The sequence below is a fragment of the Caretta caretta genome, chromosome 5 (genome assembly GCF_965140235.1).
Source record: "Caretta caretta isolate rCarCar2 chromosome 5, rCarCar1.hap1, whole genome shotgun sequence".
In the NCBI taxonomy this organism is placed as follows: Eukaryota; Metazoa; Chordata; order Testudines; family Cheloniidae; genus Caretta; species Caretta caretta.
Window position 1 is genome coordinate 73,102,259 of NC_134210.1, and position 17,960 is coordinate 73,120,218.

Consider the following 17,960-nt stretch of genomic DNA (forward strand, 5'->3'; position numbering starts at 1 on the left):
ATGGAAAGTTCAAGAGCATGTTTTTCTAAACTAAGCCATCCTGTGGATTTTACATATAATTAAACAGTCAGGTTGGCATATATGTATATTCTCAAGGTTCTTATCTTAGGGATTTTTACTCTGAATCTGGCCTTAGGTTAAGGAGTCATTTCTTAGTGAGCAGGTGTTAATATTTTTTTTAGTAGTATTCATTTTTAGTAGGAATATGAAAGAGAGAATGCCTATTTTAAATTATATGTAATTTATAACATTGCAAAGAACTGAACGTGTCTGTTTCATACCTATTTAATTAGGGTTTCTCCAAAGACATTGCTAACGTTTTGCACTAATGGTGTATTACTTCGTACGCTAATGGCAGGAGACAGCACGCTATCGACCGTGACACATGTTATCGTGGTAAGAACCCTTAGGTGTTCAATGTAGAGTGACATTCCAGAGGCCTTGACAACTGTGATGTCAGGCCTTATTTTTTCTCATTAATTGGCTGTATATTATACTTAGTCTCAAATCTTCATGTCAGCTGAGCAGAATATGAATAATTATTACTGTATTTGCTGCGCTTGACTGGTCTATATAGTAGTTCATGTGCTTGTATGTTTTTCTGCATTAAAAATACTGCCAGCCTGTTTAATGGGCTCAGGTTTTTTTAAGTGCATATTTGAAATTAAGAAGAGTATACAGATATGTTGAGGGGAAGATAGAATCCTCAATTGTTTGCAACATCTTTTGGAACTAAATACATTGAGTCTTAGGACAGCTCATGTAGATACTGTGGAGTCTGGTGAACATGCATCAGAATTCCATGTGTCTCACATTTCTGTTTGCACTCTAAATTGTAGCAACACTTCTTTAAGCATTCTGTGCTGCAAAGTGCTGAGCACTCTGGCAACAATCATGATCATTGCCCTATTGTGCTAAGCACTGTACAAACATGCAGAAAGGTCCCTGCTCCAAAGAGCTTACACCAATTTAGTGTGTGTTGCCTTAGATTGTAGCAGAAAGAATAGCAAAGAGAACAATCATAGGAACACATGATTACGTAGAGCAAGATACCTTCACAGTTTAATGGTTCTGAGTTATGACTTTTTAGAAAAAGTTACAAGGTATAAATAATCTCTGGTCAGCTACCTGTGACTAAATTATCCTTCATGGAGGATTGTGTGATTATTTTTTTTTTTTTGGGCGCTTATGGTAAATGCTAATCAACGCAGAAAAGTTATTTATAAAAATTAAATTGTGGGGATCCAGTGATAATTAGATTTGTTCGGTTATTGAGTAAGGAGATTGTCTTGTAACTGCCAGTCTGAAAACCCAACCGAGGATCTAAAAATCTAGCAGTATTTTGTGGATCATGCATCATCTTTAATAATAAGATTCAGCAGGCAAATTCTGCTCTGAGATACTTGTGCAAAATCCCTCCTCTACCGTTTTTTACTTTATGATATAAAGATGTATTTCCTTTGACAAATACTTGTGTAGCTTATTGGCCAACTATACAGGTTAGCAATGGGTACAGTTTTCTCAAAAATTTTGATCCTGGATCTGGGATGTTTGTCCTTTTTTCTGCTTGTTATAGGATGAAGTACATGAGAGGGATCGATTCAGTGACTTCTTGCTAACAAAGTTAAGAGACATATTGCAAAAACAGACAACTTTGAAACTGATTCTTTCTAGTGCTGCTCTGGATGTGAATCTCTTTATCAGATATTTTGGAAGCTGCCCAGTGATACACAGTAAGTCAAGTGATAGCATATGCACAAATTCTAAATCTGACTAATTTTAAGATCAGTTATTTCCTAACTAAAATTTATCTATCTCATTAAAACATAACAAAATCTTTGAATAAGGGTTTGTTAAACCTATGACACTTAAGCAAATCAAAGTTGAAATTGTGTGCTGACACACACGCCTTAGTTTGCTGGATTTGAAACATTTCTGTAACCATTCCGGATTAGTGCATTATTTTTACAGAGTAGTTTTATATTTTTTTGGTCCTTTTGAGGTAAAGGAATAAAGTGGGGTATAAAGACAAGAGAACGAGTTCAGCTTGATGCAGAGAAAATTAGAAGTGCTAATAACTTTGAGCATGTAATTCCCAGCTGATATTTTCATCTTTCTTGTAAAATGCTCCTCTGCCTTGACTCCAGTATTGTTAATACAAGGAACCCCTACCAAAGTTTATAATATTCTTCCAATAAAAAGTTATTATTGAATCTTTAAAATAGCCCTTAGAAATTTGTTGAAATCATTTTCTTCTCCATACCAAGGCATATGTATTGGTTCCCACATGTAAGGATAACTAACTGAGGCAAGGAAAATCTAAAAATACTGAATATTAATTATTTGTATTTTCAGTTCAAGGAAGACCATATGAAGTTAAGGAGATGTTTCTGGAAGATATCTTACGAAGTACAGGATATACAAATAAAGAGATGGTAAAATACAAAAAAGAAAAACAGCGAGGTTGGTACACTTATTTTGAGGTGGGGAAAAGAAACCGCAGTAGTCACTGTTTTCTAGTAGTAAAATATGACAAACATTTTTTTTTCAGAAATATATTTTTGTTCAAAATATTGAATAATAAACATCAGTGGATCAAAGCAAGCATTTTTTTGGCCCTAAATGTTTTACTTCTTTGTGGTATGGTTTGTAAAAATCTTGAAATAACACTTAATTTCCTGCTGTTTACTTTTTTACGTTTTTTTTGTTCTCCACTTGGTAAATTTTTTTTATTTTTTTACTGTTTCTAAAGAAGCACAATCCTGCATAATTCATTTGTTTACTTCTAGCTGTGTGCAAGCATCATAATATCAAGAGGTACTGTATATGCTCACCTCTGGGAATAGAATGTAATTGTGTCCACACAGCACAATGTCTGCAGTGCACAGAAACAGTGACTTTTGATGTAAAGGGGTTTTGTTTATCTTTCCAACTGGTGTATATTTAAGAGAAATAGAATCTAGAAAAACTCACAAATATTAACCAGTTTAAAGAAGACTATGGTGTGGCTATTAGACATACATGTCCCTTTTAAAAAAACCAAAAAAACCCCCAACCTATACATTGTATGACCAATTAACAAACTACCTGTTAAAACTTAACATTAACATGAGGCATCATCATACAGTGTACATCATTCATGTTGCTCACTTTGATATAGAAATGATAAATCACTGTTGACCTAGTAAAGCTTTTATATTTCTGAGAAATATGTATAATGACAAGTTACAGCCTCCATTATTATGTTTGTCTAAGAGCTATTTAATTCCTGTTGCTTGATCGTTTCAAAAGTTTTCTGCTTGAAGAAAAGTAAGAAATTTTGTGTCCATTCCTGTAGCAATTCCTTACTTGGAACTCCTCTACCGTTACAGTCAACAGTATTTTGTCCTGATCATTTCAGGATTGAGCTGTCTGTATATTTTGGCTTTATTCCTTGCTCTTAAAGCAAAGGTTTGCAATAATGAAACTTTGGAAGATCTATGCTAGTTACTAGAAACTGCCCCTGGATTTGAGCCAGCATTCTAACCAAAGGATTGCATAGACAAATTCTTACAATGTATGCTTTTTGGAAAGTATTTATGCATGGTAATGTCCCAAATACAATTTTAAACTTAATTATCTTTCATAAATAAAAGTGGGTATTAGATAATATGTTTGCTTATTAGTGCTTTACAAAAATTATAAATATTTTAGAAGAGAAACAGCAAACCACCCTGACAGAATGGTATTCTGCTCAAGACAACACTAGCAAACCAGAATCTCAAAGACAGAGATCTGTACCAAGTGTGGCTGAAGAGTATGACTTGTTGGATGATGGTGGTGACACAGTGTTCAGTCAACTGGTATGCTTTTCTTTTTGTCAGAATTGAATTTTCAAATACACTGTATTTATATTAGTAGTCTGTGCTTTCTCCCCCACATATGTGGCTGTAACAGTTACATAAGGCAATTTAATTTTAACAAACAAATTATGGATAGATCCTATACACCTGTGAAAAAGTTGTGTGTTCTGCTTGAATGTTGTTAACACTAGTATTTTAAATGGAAGACTTTTTAATCCCTTAATGGCAGGAGTGAGTGAATATCTCTCAGAAGATCTCACATTGCTAAGAACAATGAATTAATGTTAAAATATTATTATGGTCACAAAAGTCTTCTTTAAGTCATATTTTCTTGCTTTAGTGACAAAACAGTTATACTGCATATACTTGTGTGTAGTTGACCCATCCTTTTCATAATTCAAGTTTAACTGGCAGTACTGGAAAAATCATCTTTGTTGTAAACTAAGCGAAGTTCATATGGAAGTCATAGAGACAATAAATGGGTCTGTAGGGACCATTTACAGTTAATCTTTAATGTATAACACTCTTAAGTAATGTTATTACTTAAGAACATTAGCTATTTATCTAAATGTCTGACAGAATATACTTGATGAAAAATGCAATAAAAAGTTCAGATTTAAGGCTCTCCTGACAAATTTATTCAAGTACTGATTAAAGGTATTTTTGATTAAAACTTTGTACCTGCCACCCAATTATCATCTTTGCTTAATATATAGGGTTTGTTATGTAGAAAGTTGGGATTACTTATAATGGCATGTCCTTTAACCATAGCATTTTATTAGCTAAACCATATTATAGAAGTCTTATACTTGTATATATTTAAAAATAAGGGACTGTTCTTTTGTAAGCAGTAGTAGGAAGGGAATAAATGACACACTCACTTGTAGTAATTGCCTGCAGTCACCTAGAATCATAGAATCATAGAATATAAGGGTTGGAAGGGACCCCAGAAGGTCATCTAGTCCAACCCCCTGCTCAAAGCAGGACCAATTCCCAGTTAAATCATCCCAGCCAGGGCTTTGTCAAGCCTGACCTTAAAAACCTCTAAGGAAGGAGATTCTACCACCTCCCTAGGTAACGCATTCCAGTGTTTCACCACCCTCATAGTGAAAAAGTTTTTCCTAATATCCAAACCTCTAACTTTACAACCTTCTTTGCAGTTCCAAATTAGTTTAATTTGGATGGCGTTGTTTGTAGTCTGTTCTTAACTGTTGTGTGTCTCAGTCTTGAGTGATAATGTGAAAATGAATCCTGGTCTCCAATATTATATGGGTATTCATCTGAGAAACTTCCACCTCCCTGAAAGAGTTTGTGACAAAATTTTCTGTATGTGATATAGGAAAGGACTAAATCAAGTATAGGCTACAAGTACATGTGTACATATAAGATGATAAATTGTATAAATCTGCGTGTTTAGAGACAGTGATGTTTACAGTTTTGTATTTAATAAGTCTAGAAAATGAGTTTATAGTGAAATTGTTGATACAGAGGTTTTTTAGAGGGGCACAAATGATTTTAAATGAAAAGCTTTTATTTCAGTTGCTGCTTAGAATATTTTCTTCTAGTGAAAATGATTAGTGAAAATGACTTAACTGTGTATTAAATCCTTATAATGCATTAGATCTTATCCTATTTTAAAAACGTATTTTGTTTTTGTTTAGATAAAGTGTCCAGATTTACCATTCTTGTCCTTTTTAATAATAATTTAGTTTGAGGACATGTGACTTTTGTATGCCACAATTCCAGTCATTATGAAAGCTGGAAACCTGTTTTCCTGTGATGATGTACTGGATTGGCGTAGTATCACATTATTAAAATAGTGAAGGGTGGGTGAGTCGGAGGATGTGTGAGAGTGGGTGTGCAAAGAATGTAAAACATTAGATTAGCAACTGCTTTAGAGAAGATTCAAATACTTTTTGTTTTTCAAGTCTATTATCTTTTTTCAGACTGAAAAAGATGTGAATTGCCTTGAACCATGGTTAATAAAAGAAATGGATTCTTGTCTCTCCGATATATGGTTGCATAAAGATGTTGATGCCTTTGCTCAGGTGTTTCACCTTATCTTAACTGAAAATGTCAGTGGTAGGTTTCTCTTATTTTAGTAAACTTGTTTTTCTTACTGGGCTGTGCAGCTTCCTACATAGACTTTACCAAAAAAAAAAAAAAGAAAAAGAAATGAGTTAAAAGTGCTGTGAATTCTACATCACTTTTACTTTCTCAATTTTTGTTTAATTTTACATTAAAATACCTCTTTGAGAATTGACTTAAGATTTGTACGATTAATGGATTGTGTCCTTATTGATTATTACCACAGTATTCTTGAAGTGTACATATTATTTTTTATAGAATCATTTTGTGTAATACAATGTTAAGTTCATGAGGATTGACAATGGAAAAAATGAATCTTTTGGTCCTTCATCCAGAAACCAATTTTTCCGTAGGTGGATGGAGTATAGCAAGGCTGCTAAATATAATGTTTGGAGGAATCAGTAACATTGTTTGAAGAATTTCCTTTTTGCCCAAAACACTAATGTTCCGATTTTTCCTTATTAGTTGATTACAGACACAGTGAAACCAGTGCAACTGCACTAATGATTGCTTCAGGGAGAGGTTTCTTAAGTCAGGTAGAACAGCTGATTGGAATGGGAGCGAATGTCCACAGCAAATCATCCAATGGCTGGTAAAAAAACAATTGAATTCTTTCAAAATCTGATTTGTTTACGTTTTCTAAATATGCAAGTTTTCAGTTTACAGCCAGGAATAATTACGTATTTAAGAACATAAGAATGGCCATACTGGGTCAGATCAAAGATCCATCCAGCCCAGTATCCTGTCTACCGACAGTGGCCAATGCCAGGTGCCCCAGAGGGAGTGAACCTAACAGGTAATGATCAAGTGATCTCTCTCCTGCCATCCATCTCCACCCTCTGACAAACATTCCTTACCCATCCTGGCTAATAACCATTAATGGACTTAATCTCCATGAATTTATCCAGTTCTCTTTTAAACCGTGTTATAGTCCTAGCTTTCACAACCTCCTCAGGCAAGGAGTTTCACAGGTTGACTGTGTGCTGAGTGAAGAAGAACTTCCTTTTATTTGTTTTAAACCTGCTACCCATTAATTTCATTTGGTGGCCCCTAGTTCTTATGTTATTGGAATGAGTAAGTAACTTTTCCTGAACAAGTAAATAACTTACTAACCCAGGAACCTATCCTTGCAACAAAGCCCGTTGCCAACTGTGTCCACATATCTATTCAGGGGACACCATCATAGGGCCTAATCACATCAGCCACACTATCAGAGGCTCGTTCACCTGCACATCCACCAATGTGATATGTGCCAGCAATGCCCCTCTGCCATGTACATTGGTCAGACTGGACAGTCTCTACGTAAAAGAATAAATGGACACAAATCGGATGTCAAGAATTATAACATTCATAAACCAGTCAGAGAATGCTTCAATCTCTCTGGTCACGCGATTACAGACATGAAAGTTGCGATATTACAACAGAAAAACTTCAAAACCAGACTCCAGCGAGAGACTGCTGAATTGGAATTCATTTGCAAATTGGATACAATTAACTTAGGCTTGAATAGAGACTGGGAGTGGTTGATTTCCCCTTGTTTTTTTCCTCCCCCCCCCACCTCCCCCCCCAGACGTTCTTGTTAAACCCTGGATTTGTGCTGGAAATGGCCCACCTTGATTATCATACACATTGTAAGGAGAGTGATCACTTTAGATAAGCTATTACCAACAGGGGAGTGGGTTTGTGTGGGGGGTGGGTGAGGAGAAAACCTGGATTTGTGCTGGAAATGGCCCAACTTGAATATCATACACATTGTAAGGAGAGTGATCACTTTATATAAGCTATTACCAGCAGGAGAGTGGGGTGGGGGGAGAGAAAACCTTTTGTAGTGGTAAACACCCATTTTTTCATGTTTTGTGTGTATAAAAAGATCTTCTGTATTTTCCACAGTATGCATCCGATGAAGTGAGCTGTAGCTCACGAAAGCTTATGCTCAAATAAATTTGTTAGTCTCTAAGATGTCACAAGTCCTCCTTTTCTTTTTGCGAATACAGACTAGCACGGCTGCTACTCTGAAACCCATTAATTCATTGTTCTCGTTATTAGAAAAGATCATTGTAATACAAAATGAAGTAGGAATTGATCTACCAGTGGATTTATATCAGGCAGATACTAATATCAGAAGCATGCAAAAACAGACTTGATTTAGGGAGAGAACAGTAAAAATTGGCTTTATAAGGAGATAATGAACAAAGGAATTTTAAAAACCAAATCTTTGAGCATGTGAATCTTTGCCTACAGAGAATACTAGGTGTGCCATTTCAGAACACTTACATGTGCGGTACAGGCGATAGTGAGGGAAAAATACAAAGTGTGACTCAGTATTGCACATAGGCTTATGTTTTTCAACAGAAGAAGTGAAAAATTATTTTTCGCTATAGCTTGCTTGTATTTGCTCTTGTACAGAGCTGGCAAACTTACTTTGCGGGGATTTCTGTATACTGTATTATTTAGATATCATGTGCTTTCAAGTGTGAAAACATATATCCAGTGGATACTAGTGATGAGAGCATGACAAGTGCACAAGTGTTTAAAAAAGGGGTTCCTAGAATCTGTAGTTGATTGATATAAGGTATTTGTAGTTCTAAATGAGACCGTAAAGAACACTTTGTAACTATTGCAGGATGGCTTTGGATTGGGCTAAACATTTTGGACAGACTGAGATTGTAGATCTTCTGGAATCTTACAGGTAAGGTATTCCTGCTTTGCTGAAACATTTATTTAACATGTAAATGCCTATTACATTCATGCATAACTTTAATGGGTACAACAATGTTTAGTTCTCTAACTTCTAAAATCTGGCACAAAAAAGCCAATTTGCAGAACTAGGTATAATAAATCCAGAAGATATTCTTGCTTTTTAAAAAGTAAACCTCCTGTAACAAGACTAGGTGGTTTAAAAATGTATATCAAATGAGTTCTGTTTCATGGCCACTATAGCAGTCCTCACCAAGAAACCAAGAGCAGTTCAAACACTTGGATTGGGAGGCCTGGAACTGTAAGCCTTACTCACTCTTCGCTTTTCTGCTTGGACAGCATGTTACAGTTCTCCTACTTCTGTTCAAATCTCTTTTGCTTTCCCTTCCCTTCTACTTCTAGGTGGGGAAGTTTTTTAAATTTACTTTTGCCTCTTTGGTATAACTTTTGTCTTGATAAACTTTGTTAAAGCTTTGAAAACCTTAGGGACCACTCATTAAACGCTCCCTGTGCCCTTCAATGATGGAACAGCTGAAACAGCTCAGGAATATGTATCTTTACATCCTGCATGGCACCAGAGGGCCACCTTACAGAAAAATCTCTTCAGCAGTCACTATTTTCAAAGTCCAAAAAGACCAAGATTTGCAAAAATAGGTGTCTAAAGTTGAGCTCCTATGGTGATGTTTAGGCATCTTGGAAATTGGTCTGACTTTCAAAAGCACTGGGTATCCAGCAGCTCCCTTTTAAAGAGCTAGTGTTCCTTCAATTCTGAGAAACCTTTAGGGCTCCATAAAATTCTTAAGTGAAGTAAAAACTTTACGCTTTCTACTTGCTCTTCTACCAGCTCACTCATGAGACCGCTCACCGTCCCAATCAGATCATTACGGCCACAGTCAGGAAATATTCTTTCTCCAAGAATTATTTTGACGCTGTGCAAGAGAAAGAATTGCACTCTTAACATTTAACCTGTAAAAGAAAGACAAGAGGTGCATAAATACCCACCTTTTGTGTTTGAATAAAATGTTATGCCACTACTTGTTTGAGTAAGTTAATAAGGGCTTGGAGGGGAAAAAACAGATGAAGGGAAATGGTTCAATCACAAAATTAGGAAATTCCATAGGATTCAGGCTTAAAAAGCTTAGCATCCCTAAAATTAAAAAACGTATGAAAGAATTGGCATCATTGTCTGAGGTTATCTCTTCAGAAGAGGATAACTTTAAGATAGGAGGACCTCTGAGAAGATATCAAATCATCTTTCAGTTTTCCCCCATATCTTGCTTTGCCAAAGGGGACATAGCCTGGAGTGATGACCTCAGACCCACTAAGGGTATGTCTACACTACGAAATTAAGTCGAATTTATACAAGTCGGTTTTTTAGAAATCGGTTTTATATATTCGAGTGTGTGTGTCCCCACAGAAAATGCTCTAAAGTGCATTAAGTGCATTAACTCGGCGGAGCGCTTCCACAGTACCGAGGCAAGCGTCGACTTCCGGAGCGTTGCACTGTGGGTAGCTATCCCACAGTTCCCGCAGTCTCCGCTGCCCATTGGAATTCTGGGTTGAGATCCCAATGCCTGATGGGGCTAAAACATTGTCGCGGGTGGTTCTGGGTACATATCGTCAGCCCCCCTTTCCCTCCCTCCCCCCCCCCCGTGAAAGCAAGGGCAGACAATCATTTTGCGCCTTTTTTCCTGAGTTACCTGTGCAGACGCCATACCACGGCAAGCATGGAGCCCGCTCAGCTCACTTTGGCAATTAGGAGCACATTAACCACCACACGCATTATTCAGCAGTATATGCAGCACCAGAACATGGCAACGCGATACCGGGCGAGGAGGCGACGTCAGCGTGGTCCCGTGAGTGATCAGGACATGGACACAGATTTCTCTGAAAGCATGGGCCCTGACAATGCATGCATCATGGTGCTAATGGGGCAGGTTCATGCTGTGGAACGCCGATTCTGGGCTCGGGAAACAAGCACAGACTGGTGGGACCGCATAGTGTTGCAGGTCTGGGACGATTCCCAGTGGCTGCGAAACTTTCGCATGCGTAGGGGCACTTTCATGGAACTTTGTGACTTGCTTTCCCCTGCCCTGAAGCGCATGAATACCAAGATGAGAGCAGCCCTCACAGTTGAGAAGCGAGTGGCGATAGCCCTGTGGAAGCTTGCAACGCCAGACAGCTACCGGTCAGTTGGGAATCAATTTTGAGTGGGCAAATCTACTGTTGGGGCTGCTGTGATGCAAGTAGCCCACGCAATCAAAGATCTGCTGATATCAAGGGTAGTGACCCTGGGAAATGTGCAGGTCATAGTGGATGGCTTTGCTGCAATGGAATTCCCTAACTGTGGTGGGGCTATAGACGGAACCCATATCCCTATATTGGCACCGGAGCACCAAGCCCCCGAGTACATAAACCTCAAGGGGTACTTTTCGATAGTGCTGCAAGCTCTGGTGGATCACAAGGGACGTTTCACCAACATCAACGTGGGATGGCCGGGAAAGGTGCATGATGCTCGCATCTTCAGGAACTCTGGTCTGTTTCAAAAGCTGCAGGAAGGGACTTTATTCCCAGACCAGAAAATAACTGTTGGGGATGTTGAAATGCCTATAGTTATCCTTGGGGACCCAGCCTACCCCTTAATGCCATGGCTCATGAAGCCATACACAGGCAGCCTGGACAGTGGTCAGGAGCTGTTCAACTACAGGCTGAGCAAGTGCAGAATGGTGGTAGAATGTGCATTTGGACGTTTAAAGGCGCGCTGGCGCAGTTTACTGACTCGCTTAGACCTCAGCGAAACCAATATTCCCACTGTTATTACTGCTTGCTGTGTGCTCCACAATATCTGTGAGAGTAAGGGGGAGACGTTTATGGCGGGGTGGGAGGTTGAGGCAAATCGCCTGGCTGCTGGTTACGCGCAGCCAGACACCAGGGCGGTTAGAAGAGCACAGGAGGGCGCGGTACGCATCAGAGAAGCTTTGAAAACCAGTTTCATGACTGGCCAGGCTACGGTGTGAAAGTTCTGTTTGTTTCTCCTTGATGAACCCCCCCGCCCCTTGGTTCACTCTACTTCCCTGTAAGCTAACCACCCTCCCCTCCTCCCTTTAATCATTGCTTGCAGAGGCAATAAAGTCATTGCTGCTTCACAGTCATGCATTCGTTATTCATTCATCACACAAATAGGGGGATGACTACCAAGGTATCCCAGGAGGGGTGGTGGAGGAGGGAAGGAAAATGCCACACAGCACTTTAAGCACAGCACTTTAAAAGTTTACAACTTTAAAATTTATTGAATGACAGCCTTCTTTTTTTTGGGCACTCCTCTGTGGTGGAGTGGCTGGTTGGCCGGAGGCCCCCCCACCGCGTTCTTGGGCATCTGGGTGTGGAGGCTATGGAACTTGGGGAGGAGGGCGGTTGGTTACAGAGGGGCTGCAGTGGCAGTCTGTGCTCCAGCTGCCTTTGCTGCAGCTCAACCATACACTGGAGCATACTGGTTTGGTCCTGCAGCAGCCTCAGCATTGAATCCTGCCTCCTCTCATCACGCTGCCGCCACCTTTGAGCTTCAGCCCTGTCTTCAGCCCGCCACTTACTCTCTTCAGCCCTCCACCTCTCCTCCCAGTCATTTTGTGCTTTCCTGCACTCTGACATTATTTGCCTCCACGCATTCGTATGTGCTCTGTCAGTGTGGGAGGACAGCATGAGCTCGGAGAACATTTCATCGCGAGTGCGTTTTTTTTTCTTTCTAAGCTTCACTAGCCTCTGGGAAGGAGAAGATCCTGTGATCATTGAAACACATGCAGCTGGTGGAGAAAAAAAAAGGGACAGCGGTATTTAAAAAGACACATTTTATAAAACAGTGGCTACACTCTTTCAGGGTAAACCTTGCTGTTAACATTACATACATAGCACATGTGCTTTCGTTACAAGGTCGCATTTTGCCTCCTCCCACCGCGTGAACGGATTTTGGTTGAATGCCAGCAAACATACACTGCAATGCTTTGTTCTACAGTGATTCCCGAGTACGTGTTACTGGCCTGGAGTGGTAAAGTGTCCTACCATGAAGGACGAAATAAGGCTGCCCTCCCCAGAAACCTTTTGCAAAGGCAGAACCGCAAATGCCAGGGCAAAGTAATCCTTTCACATGCTTGCTTTTAAACCATGTATAGCATTTTAAAAGGTACACTCACCAGAGGTCCCTTCTCCGCCTGCTGAGTCCAGGAGGCAGCCTTGGGTGGGTTCGGGGGGTACTGGCTCCAGGTCTAGGGTGAGAAACAGTTCCTGGCTGTCGGGAAAACCGGTTTCTCCGCTTGCTTGCTGTGAGCTATCTACAACCTCCTCATCATCATCTTCTTCGTCCCCAAAACCTACTTCCGTATTGCCTCCATCTCCATTGAAGGAGTCAAACAACACGGCTGGGGTAGTGGTGGCTGAACCCCCTAAAATGGCATGCAGCTCATCATAGAAGCGGCATGTTTGGGGCTCTGACCCAGAGCGGCTGTTCGCCTCTCTGGTTTTCTGGTAGGCTTGCCTCAGCTCCTTCAGTTTCACGCGGCACTGCTTCGGGTCCCTGTTATGGCCTCTGTCCTTCATGCCCTGGGAGATTTTCAGAAAGGTTTTGGCATTTTGAAAACTGGAACGGAGTTCTGATAGCACGGATTCGCGGTTCTTTTCCTGTCTACCTGGCCAGTGCATCTGAGTTGAGAGTGCTGTGCAGAGCGGTCATAATGGAGCACTCTGGGATAGCTCCCGGAGGCCAATACCATCGAATTGTGTCCACAGTACCCCAAATTCGAGCTGGCAACGTCGATTTAAGCGCTAATCCACTTGTCAGGGGTGGAGTAAGGAAATCGATTTTAAGAGCCCTTTAAGTCGAAATAAAGGGCTTCATTGTGTGGACGGGTGCAGGTTTAAATCGATTTAACACTGCTAAATTCGACCTAAAGTCCTAGTGTAGACCAGGGCTAAGTCATGAAAAGTTTCATTCTTAAGAAAATCTCTGTACTTCTATTGTAGAAGCCCTAGAAGTCTGCGTTTTGCTTCAAAGTCTTTCTAAACTGATCTCTCTTAACATTTTATACTGTGTCCATCACTGTTACACTTGTGCATCTCACACTGTAACTAGTTGCCCGTTCTGGGTAAGTGGCTGTCTGTGGTTCAATAAATCAAAACGAATCATTTGCTTCTTCAAATTAATTAAAGCTAACTACTCATTGGAAAGTGGCAGAAAATGCTGAAATATCCAGGTATTCCTTGCCTATCTCATGTGAATATTTGTACTCATCTGTTTAGTCTCTCTTTAAAACAGATGAGTAACCAGCCTTTTCATCCCAATACAGCTATTAATGGAAAGATTCCAAATACTTCAGCAGAAAATATTGGAATTGAAATGATAAAGTATTTCACCCATTAATTCTTCATCCAGCCACTATAATCAGTTAGTCAATAAAAGCCCCGGATGATCCAAGAAAAGTGTTCTCACTTTAGGGGCTATAAAACCAATTCCTGCACTTGAAAGAATATGTGGGCTGCACTCTATACCTTTATAGTTCAGAACAGACGGGTGTAAGAGCAATTGTAGACCTTGAATCCCTGAAAAAAGTAAAATCCCACTGGGATCAACCTTTGTTATGATGTCTCCAGGAGATTTCCTAACATCTGTAGATCTTGGAGACGTACCTTCCCATTCTGTTTTAGCAGTGCCAACATCCCTCTCTCCAATTTGTCTGTGAAAATCATCTTATATTTACACCCTTTCATTTTGATCTGTCAGTTCTAAAAATCTTTACTACATAGTCAGACAGTCTCCTAGGATTTCGGGTAGAAAAATCGTTAAGGATTACTACTTTGTTTAAATTCATGTAAACCGTTAACATGTTGTTATTGACATATCTTTGAAAAACTTCTGGTGAGTGAATAATTGTGACTTACAGTCCCTTATCAAAGCTCTTGGATGTGTCTTTGGTCTCTATAAAGAGGTAATCTACCCATCATTGAGGACTGAGTTTGATGTTAATTATAGAAAGGAAATAAGCAGGTAATTTTTTTTTCCATTGGGCCCTCATAAGTCTTCACACAGCACCTCTTCAGATCCAGCTGGGTTTTATACACCATTCCCACTGCCTATTCCATAATAATCTGATTCAAGATATGTCCAGCAAGTATTTTTTTGATGCATCCTTTATGACTAGTAACAATTTTATAAAAGAAAAATGGAGAAAATGATTAATGGGAGTCAAGTACTTCTTAAAAATAACTTGATGGCATATAAGGTACTTTCTTGTAAGAGAATTGCTTCTGGAATGGGATTCTTTATATAAGCCCTCAAACCATGTTTTCTGATCTGTGTAATTTCACTGTCCACTCTCTTTTTTTTTAAAATTGCCAGTCTCCTTGCCTTAGACTAGACTAATGAGGATACTGAAATATATTGGTAGTGCTATGTGGGAAGGTTTGTATTGAAACTGCCTGTATTATGTTTTGCTCCAGCCAGTGTGCTTATTTTTGTGAGCAACAAAATTCACATACAAAGTAAAAGGTAAGTTACATAATAGGCTTCCAAATACATTTTAAGTTGATTTTAAGGTAACAACACTATTTTGTCTTGTCTAAGTGTGGAGGTTTTTTTTTTTTTTTTTTTTTTTTTTTTAATTTTTAGAACTACAATATATGGTCTTAGAGTCCTAAAATTCCAACTGCTGGGATTTTTCTCCCTGGCAGGGCAAATTAAATTAAGTGAGTTCTTCTATAGAAAACCCTTCCTCCTTGCCTTTCTGCAGGAGGAGCAAAATGTTTAGGCTCAAGAATCATAGTAATTTCTAATGCGTTTGAATGCCATTGTAATAAGTTTTACTGTTCATTCTCCAAAGATACATTGAGGGAAGATCCACAGTATTTTTTGTGGCCAGAAAAATGTGAAAGGTAGTTGTGTTGCAGATGTTTTGTTGAAGGAGTTTCAAGATTTTGTAGAAGAGTGTGGGGGCAGGCCGGGCAGGCGGGGTCAGGGAGAACCATCAAGTGGTCTCAATATATCATTCCTGGTGTTGGAAAAAAGTGCTTTCTAAATTGCTTTTTAGTATGTTAAAGGATGGGGAGAGAGTCAGGAAAGGGATAGCAATGAAATAGAAAACAAAACGAGCTTAGGCCCCATTTGTGGGGAATTACTAAGCTATAAACCTATTACAATATTAAAGAGGATTTTGGTGTTAAAATACCAAAAATAAACCAAACCTGCACCAAAACATCCAGCATTTAAATAGTAAATGATCAGTTAAATAGCAAACAGAACTAATACTTAGCTGTATCTTTATTTTATGTTAATATTTTGACACAGGTGTCTTTCTGTCTGCCAAATGCATTAATGACATATGAGTGGAAAAACTTCACCTGTACAAAAGCTTCAGGTCTTAAACAGAAAATCACCACACAACTGACTAACATCTATTGGTATTAATGATTTTCATGCAAATTGTCACTATGAGCAGAGCAGTTACCAAACAACTTATCAACTAGTAACGATGGTATTTTAAAAACTCCAAATAGACATTGCTATTACCATGCCTTTGAATTAAATTAATATTCAGTGTCATTAAAACAATTCTTGAGCGATTATCAAGGATAATCAGAAGATACTTGTAAGGAGGAGAAATATTGAGTCTTAGATGAATTATAAAACAAATCAACTTGAGCAAAATGAAGGGAGAAAAGATATTTACAGATATCTGTTCAGTGCATTTCACTTGTACTTTGGCAATATCATTGCTGGCCTGGCCAAGTTGAGCAAATGTAAAGTATTCCTAAATCACACAAGATAGTCTATTACAAGAATAATTTGACTACATATGTTGGTTTTTCATGCTTAAATGTTTTCTATAAATATTTTTTGTTTGAATGTGCTTTAGCGTTGGTATCAACAAAAATTAAATATATCTTACTTGAGAATAGGAGGACATTTTTAAGACTCTGTCAACACAGCTTTTAATAATACAACCTATCGTGGAAAATGATCCCCCACTCTCACAAGCCTTGGGAGGCAGGCCAATCCTCACAGACAGCCCCCCAACCTGAAGCAAATACTTACCAGCAGCTGCACACCATGCTACAGAAACACTAACGCAGGAACCAATCCCTGTAACAAACCCCGTTGCCTTCTCTGTCCCCTTATCTACTCTAGTGACACCATCATAGGACCTAACCACACGAGCCACACCATCAGAGGCTCATTCACTTGCACATCTACTAATGTGATATATGCCATCATGTGCCAGCAGTGCCCCTCTGCCGTGTACATTGGCCAAACCGGACAGTCTCTATGTAAAAGGATAAATCGACAAATCAGACATCAGGAATGGTAACATACAAAAGCCAGTAGGAGAACACTTCAGTCTTCCTGGACACTCAATAATAGATTTTAAAGTAGCCATTCTTCAACAAAAAAACTTCAGAAACAGACTTCAATGAGAAACTGCTGAGCTACAATTCATTTGCAAACTTAACACCATCAATTTGGGCTTGAATAGGGACTGGGAGTGGCTGGCTCACTACAAAAGCAATTTTCCATCTCTTGGTATTGACACCTCCTCATCAATTATTGGGAGTGGACTACATCCACCCTGACTAAATTGGCCTTCAGTATTGGTTCTCCACTTGTAAGGTAACTCCCTTCTCTTCATGTGCCAATATATATTTATGCCTGTATCTGTATTTTCACTCCATGCATCTGAAAAAGTTTTTTTTTTTTTACCCACGAAAGCTTATGCCCAAATAAATCTGTTAGTCTTTAAGGTGTCACCGGACTCCTCGTTGTTTTTGGCTTAGCATGATATTATGTATTGACAAGTAATATACGCATATATAATATAGACACTGGAACATTCAAGAATAATAGTTTGGTTCATAGAAGCTTTTTGTTTATCATGATAAAAGCCTTATTGGTTTTAGATCATTTTACTACAGCTAAAACAGTAACTGTTAAACTGATTTACCACCTACTCAAAAAACTGCAGCTATGTGTTTGTTTAGCTGGGTATAGCTACATGTTGATGGGGAAAAAATGCATTTTTCTAGCTACTGTTTTCCTTTTAAAAGATAAATTGGGTGCCTGGTTATACTTTCACTGTTTTTTAATGCTCTGATTAAACAAAGTGTTTCAGCTCATTGAGCATGTTAAGTACTGAGTGGCACTGGTACATAAATCACTAAAGTCAGTGAATAGTAATTCGCTGTTAATATTCTGTTATTACCTACACCATCTTAAATATTTCACTATGAAATAAGAACTGGATATCTTGGTAGTTCTGATCTTATTTTGAATTCATGGCTACAGGGAAGCCTAGT

General features: G+C 38.8%; 1 protein-coding gene across 3 annotated transcripts in view; it reads left to right on the forward strand.

The window, feature by feature from the left end:
- The window catches only part of YTHDC2 (YTH N6-methyladenosine RNA binding protein C2), a 55,808-nt gene that overhangs the window by 12,794 nt on the left and 25,054 nt on the right, over positions 1 to 17,960 (forward strand). For all 3 annotated transcript variants that reach the window (XM_075128610.1, XM_048849899.2, XM_048849900.2), the window contains exons 6-12: positions 294 to 396; positions 1,577 to 1,733; positions 2,356 to 2,463; positions 3,694 to 3,842; positions 5,789 to 5,924; positions 6,396 to 6,522; positions 8,554 to 8,619. In XM_075128610.1, coding sequence (XP_074984711.1) covers positions 294 to 396; positions 1,577 to 1,733; positions 2,356 to 2,463; positions 3,694 to 3,842; positions 5,789 to 5,924; positions 6,396 to 6,522; positions 8,554 to 8,619 — 846 coding nt within the window. The remainder of the gene's footprint in view (positions 1 to 293; positions 397 to 1,576; positions 1,734 to 2,355; positions 2,464 to 3,693; positions 3,843 to 5,788; positions 5,925 to 6,395; positions 6,523 to 8,553; positions 8,620 to 17,960) is intronic.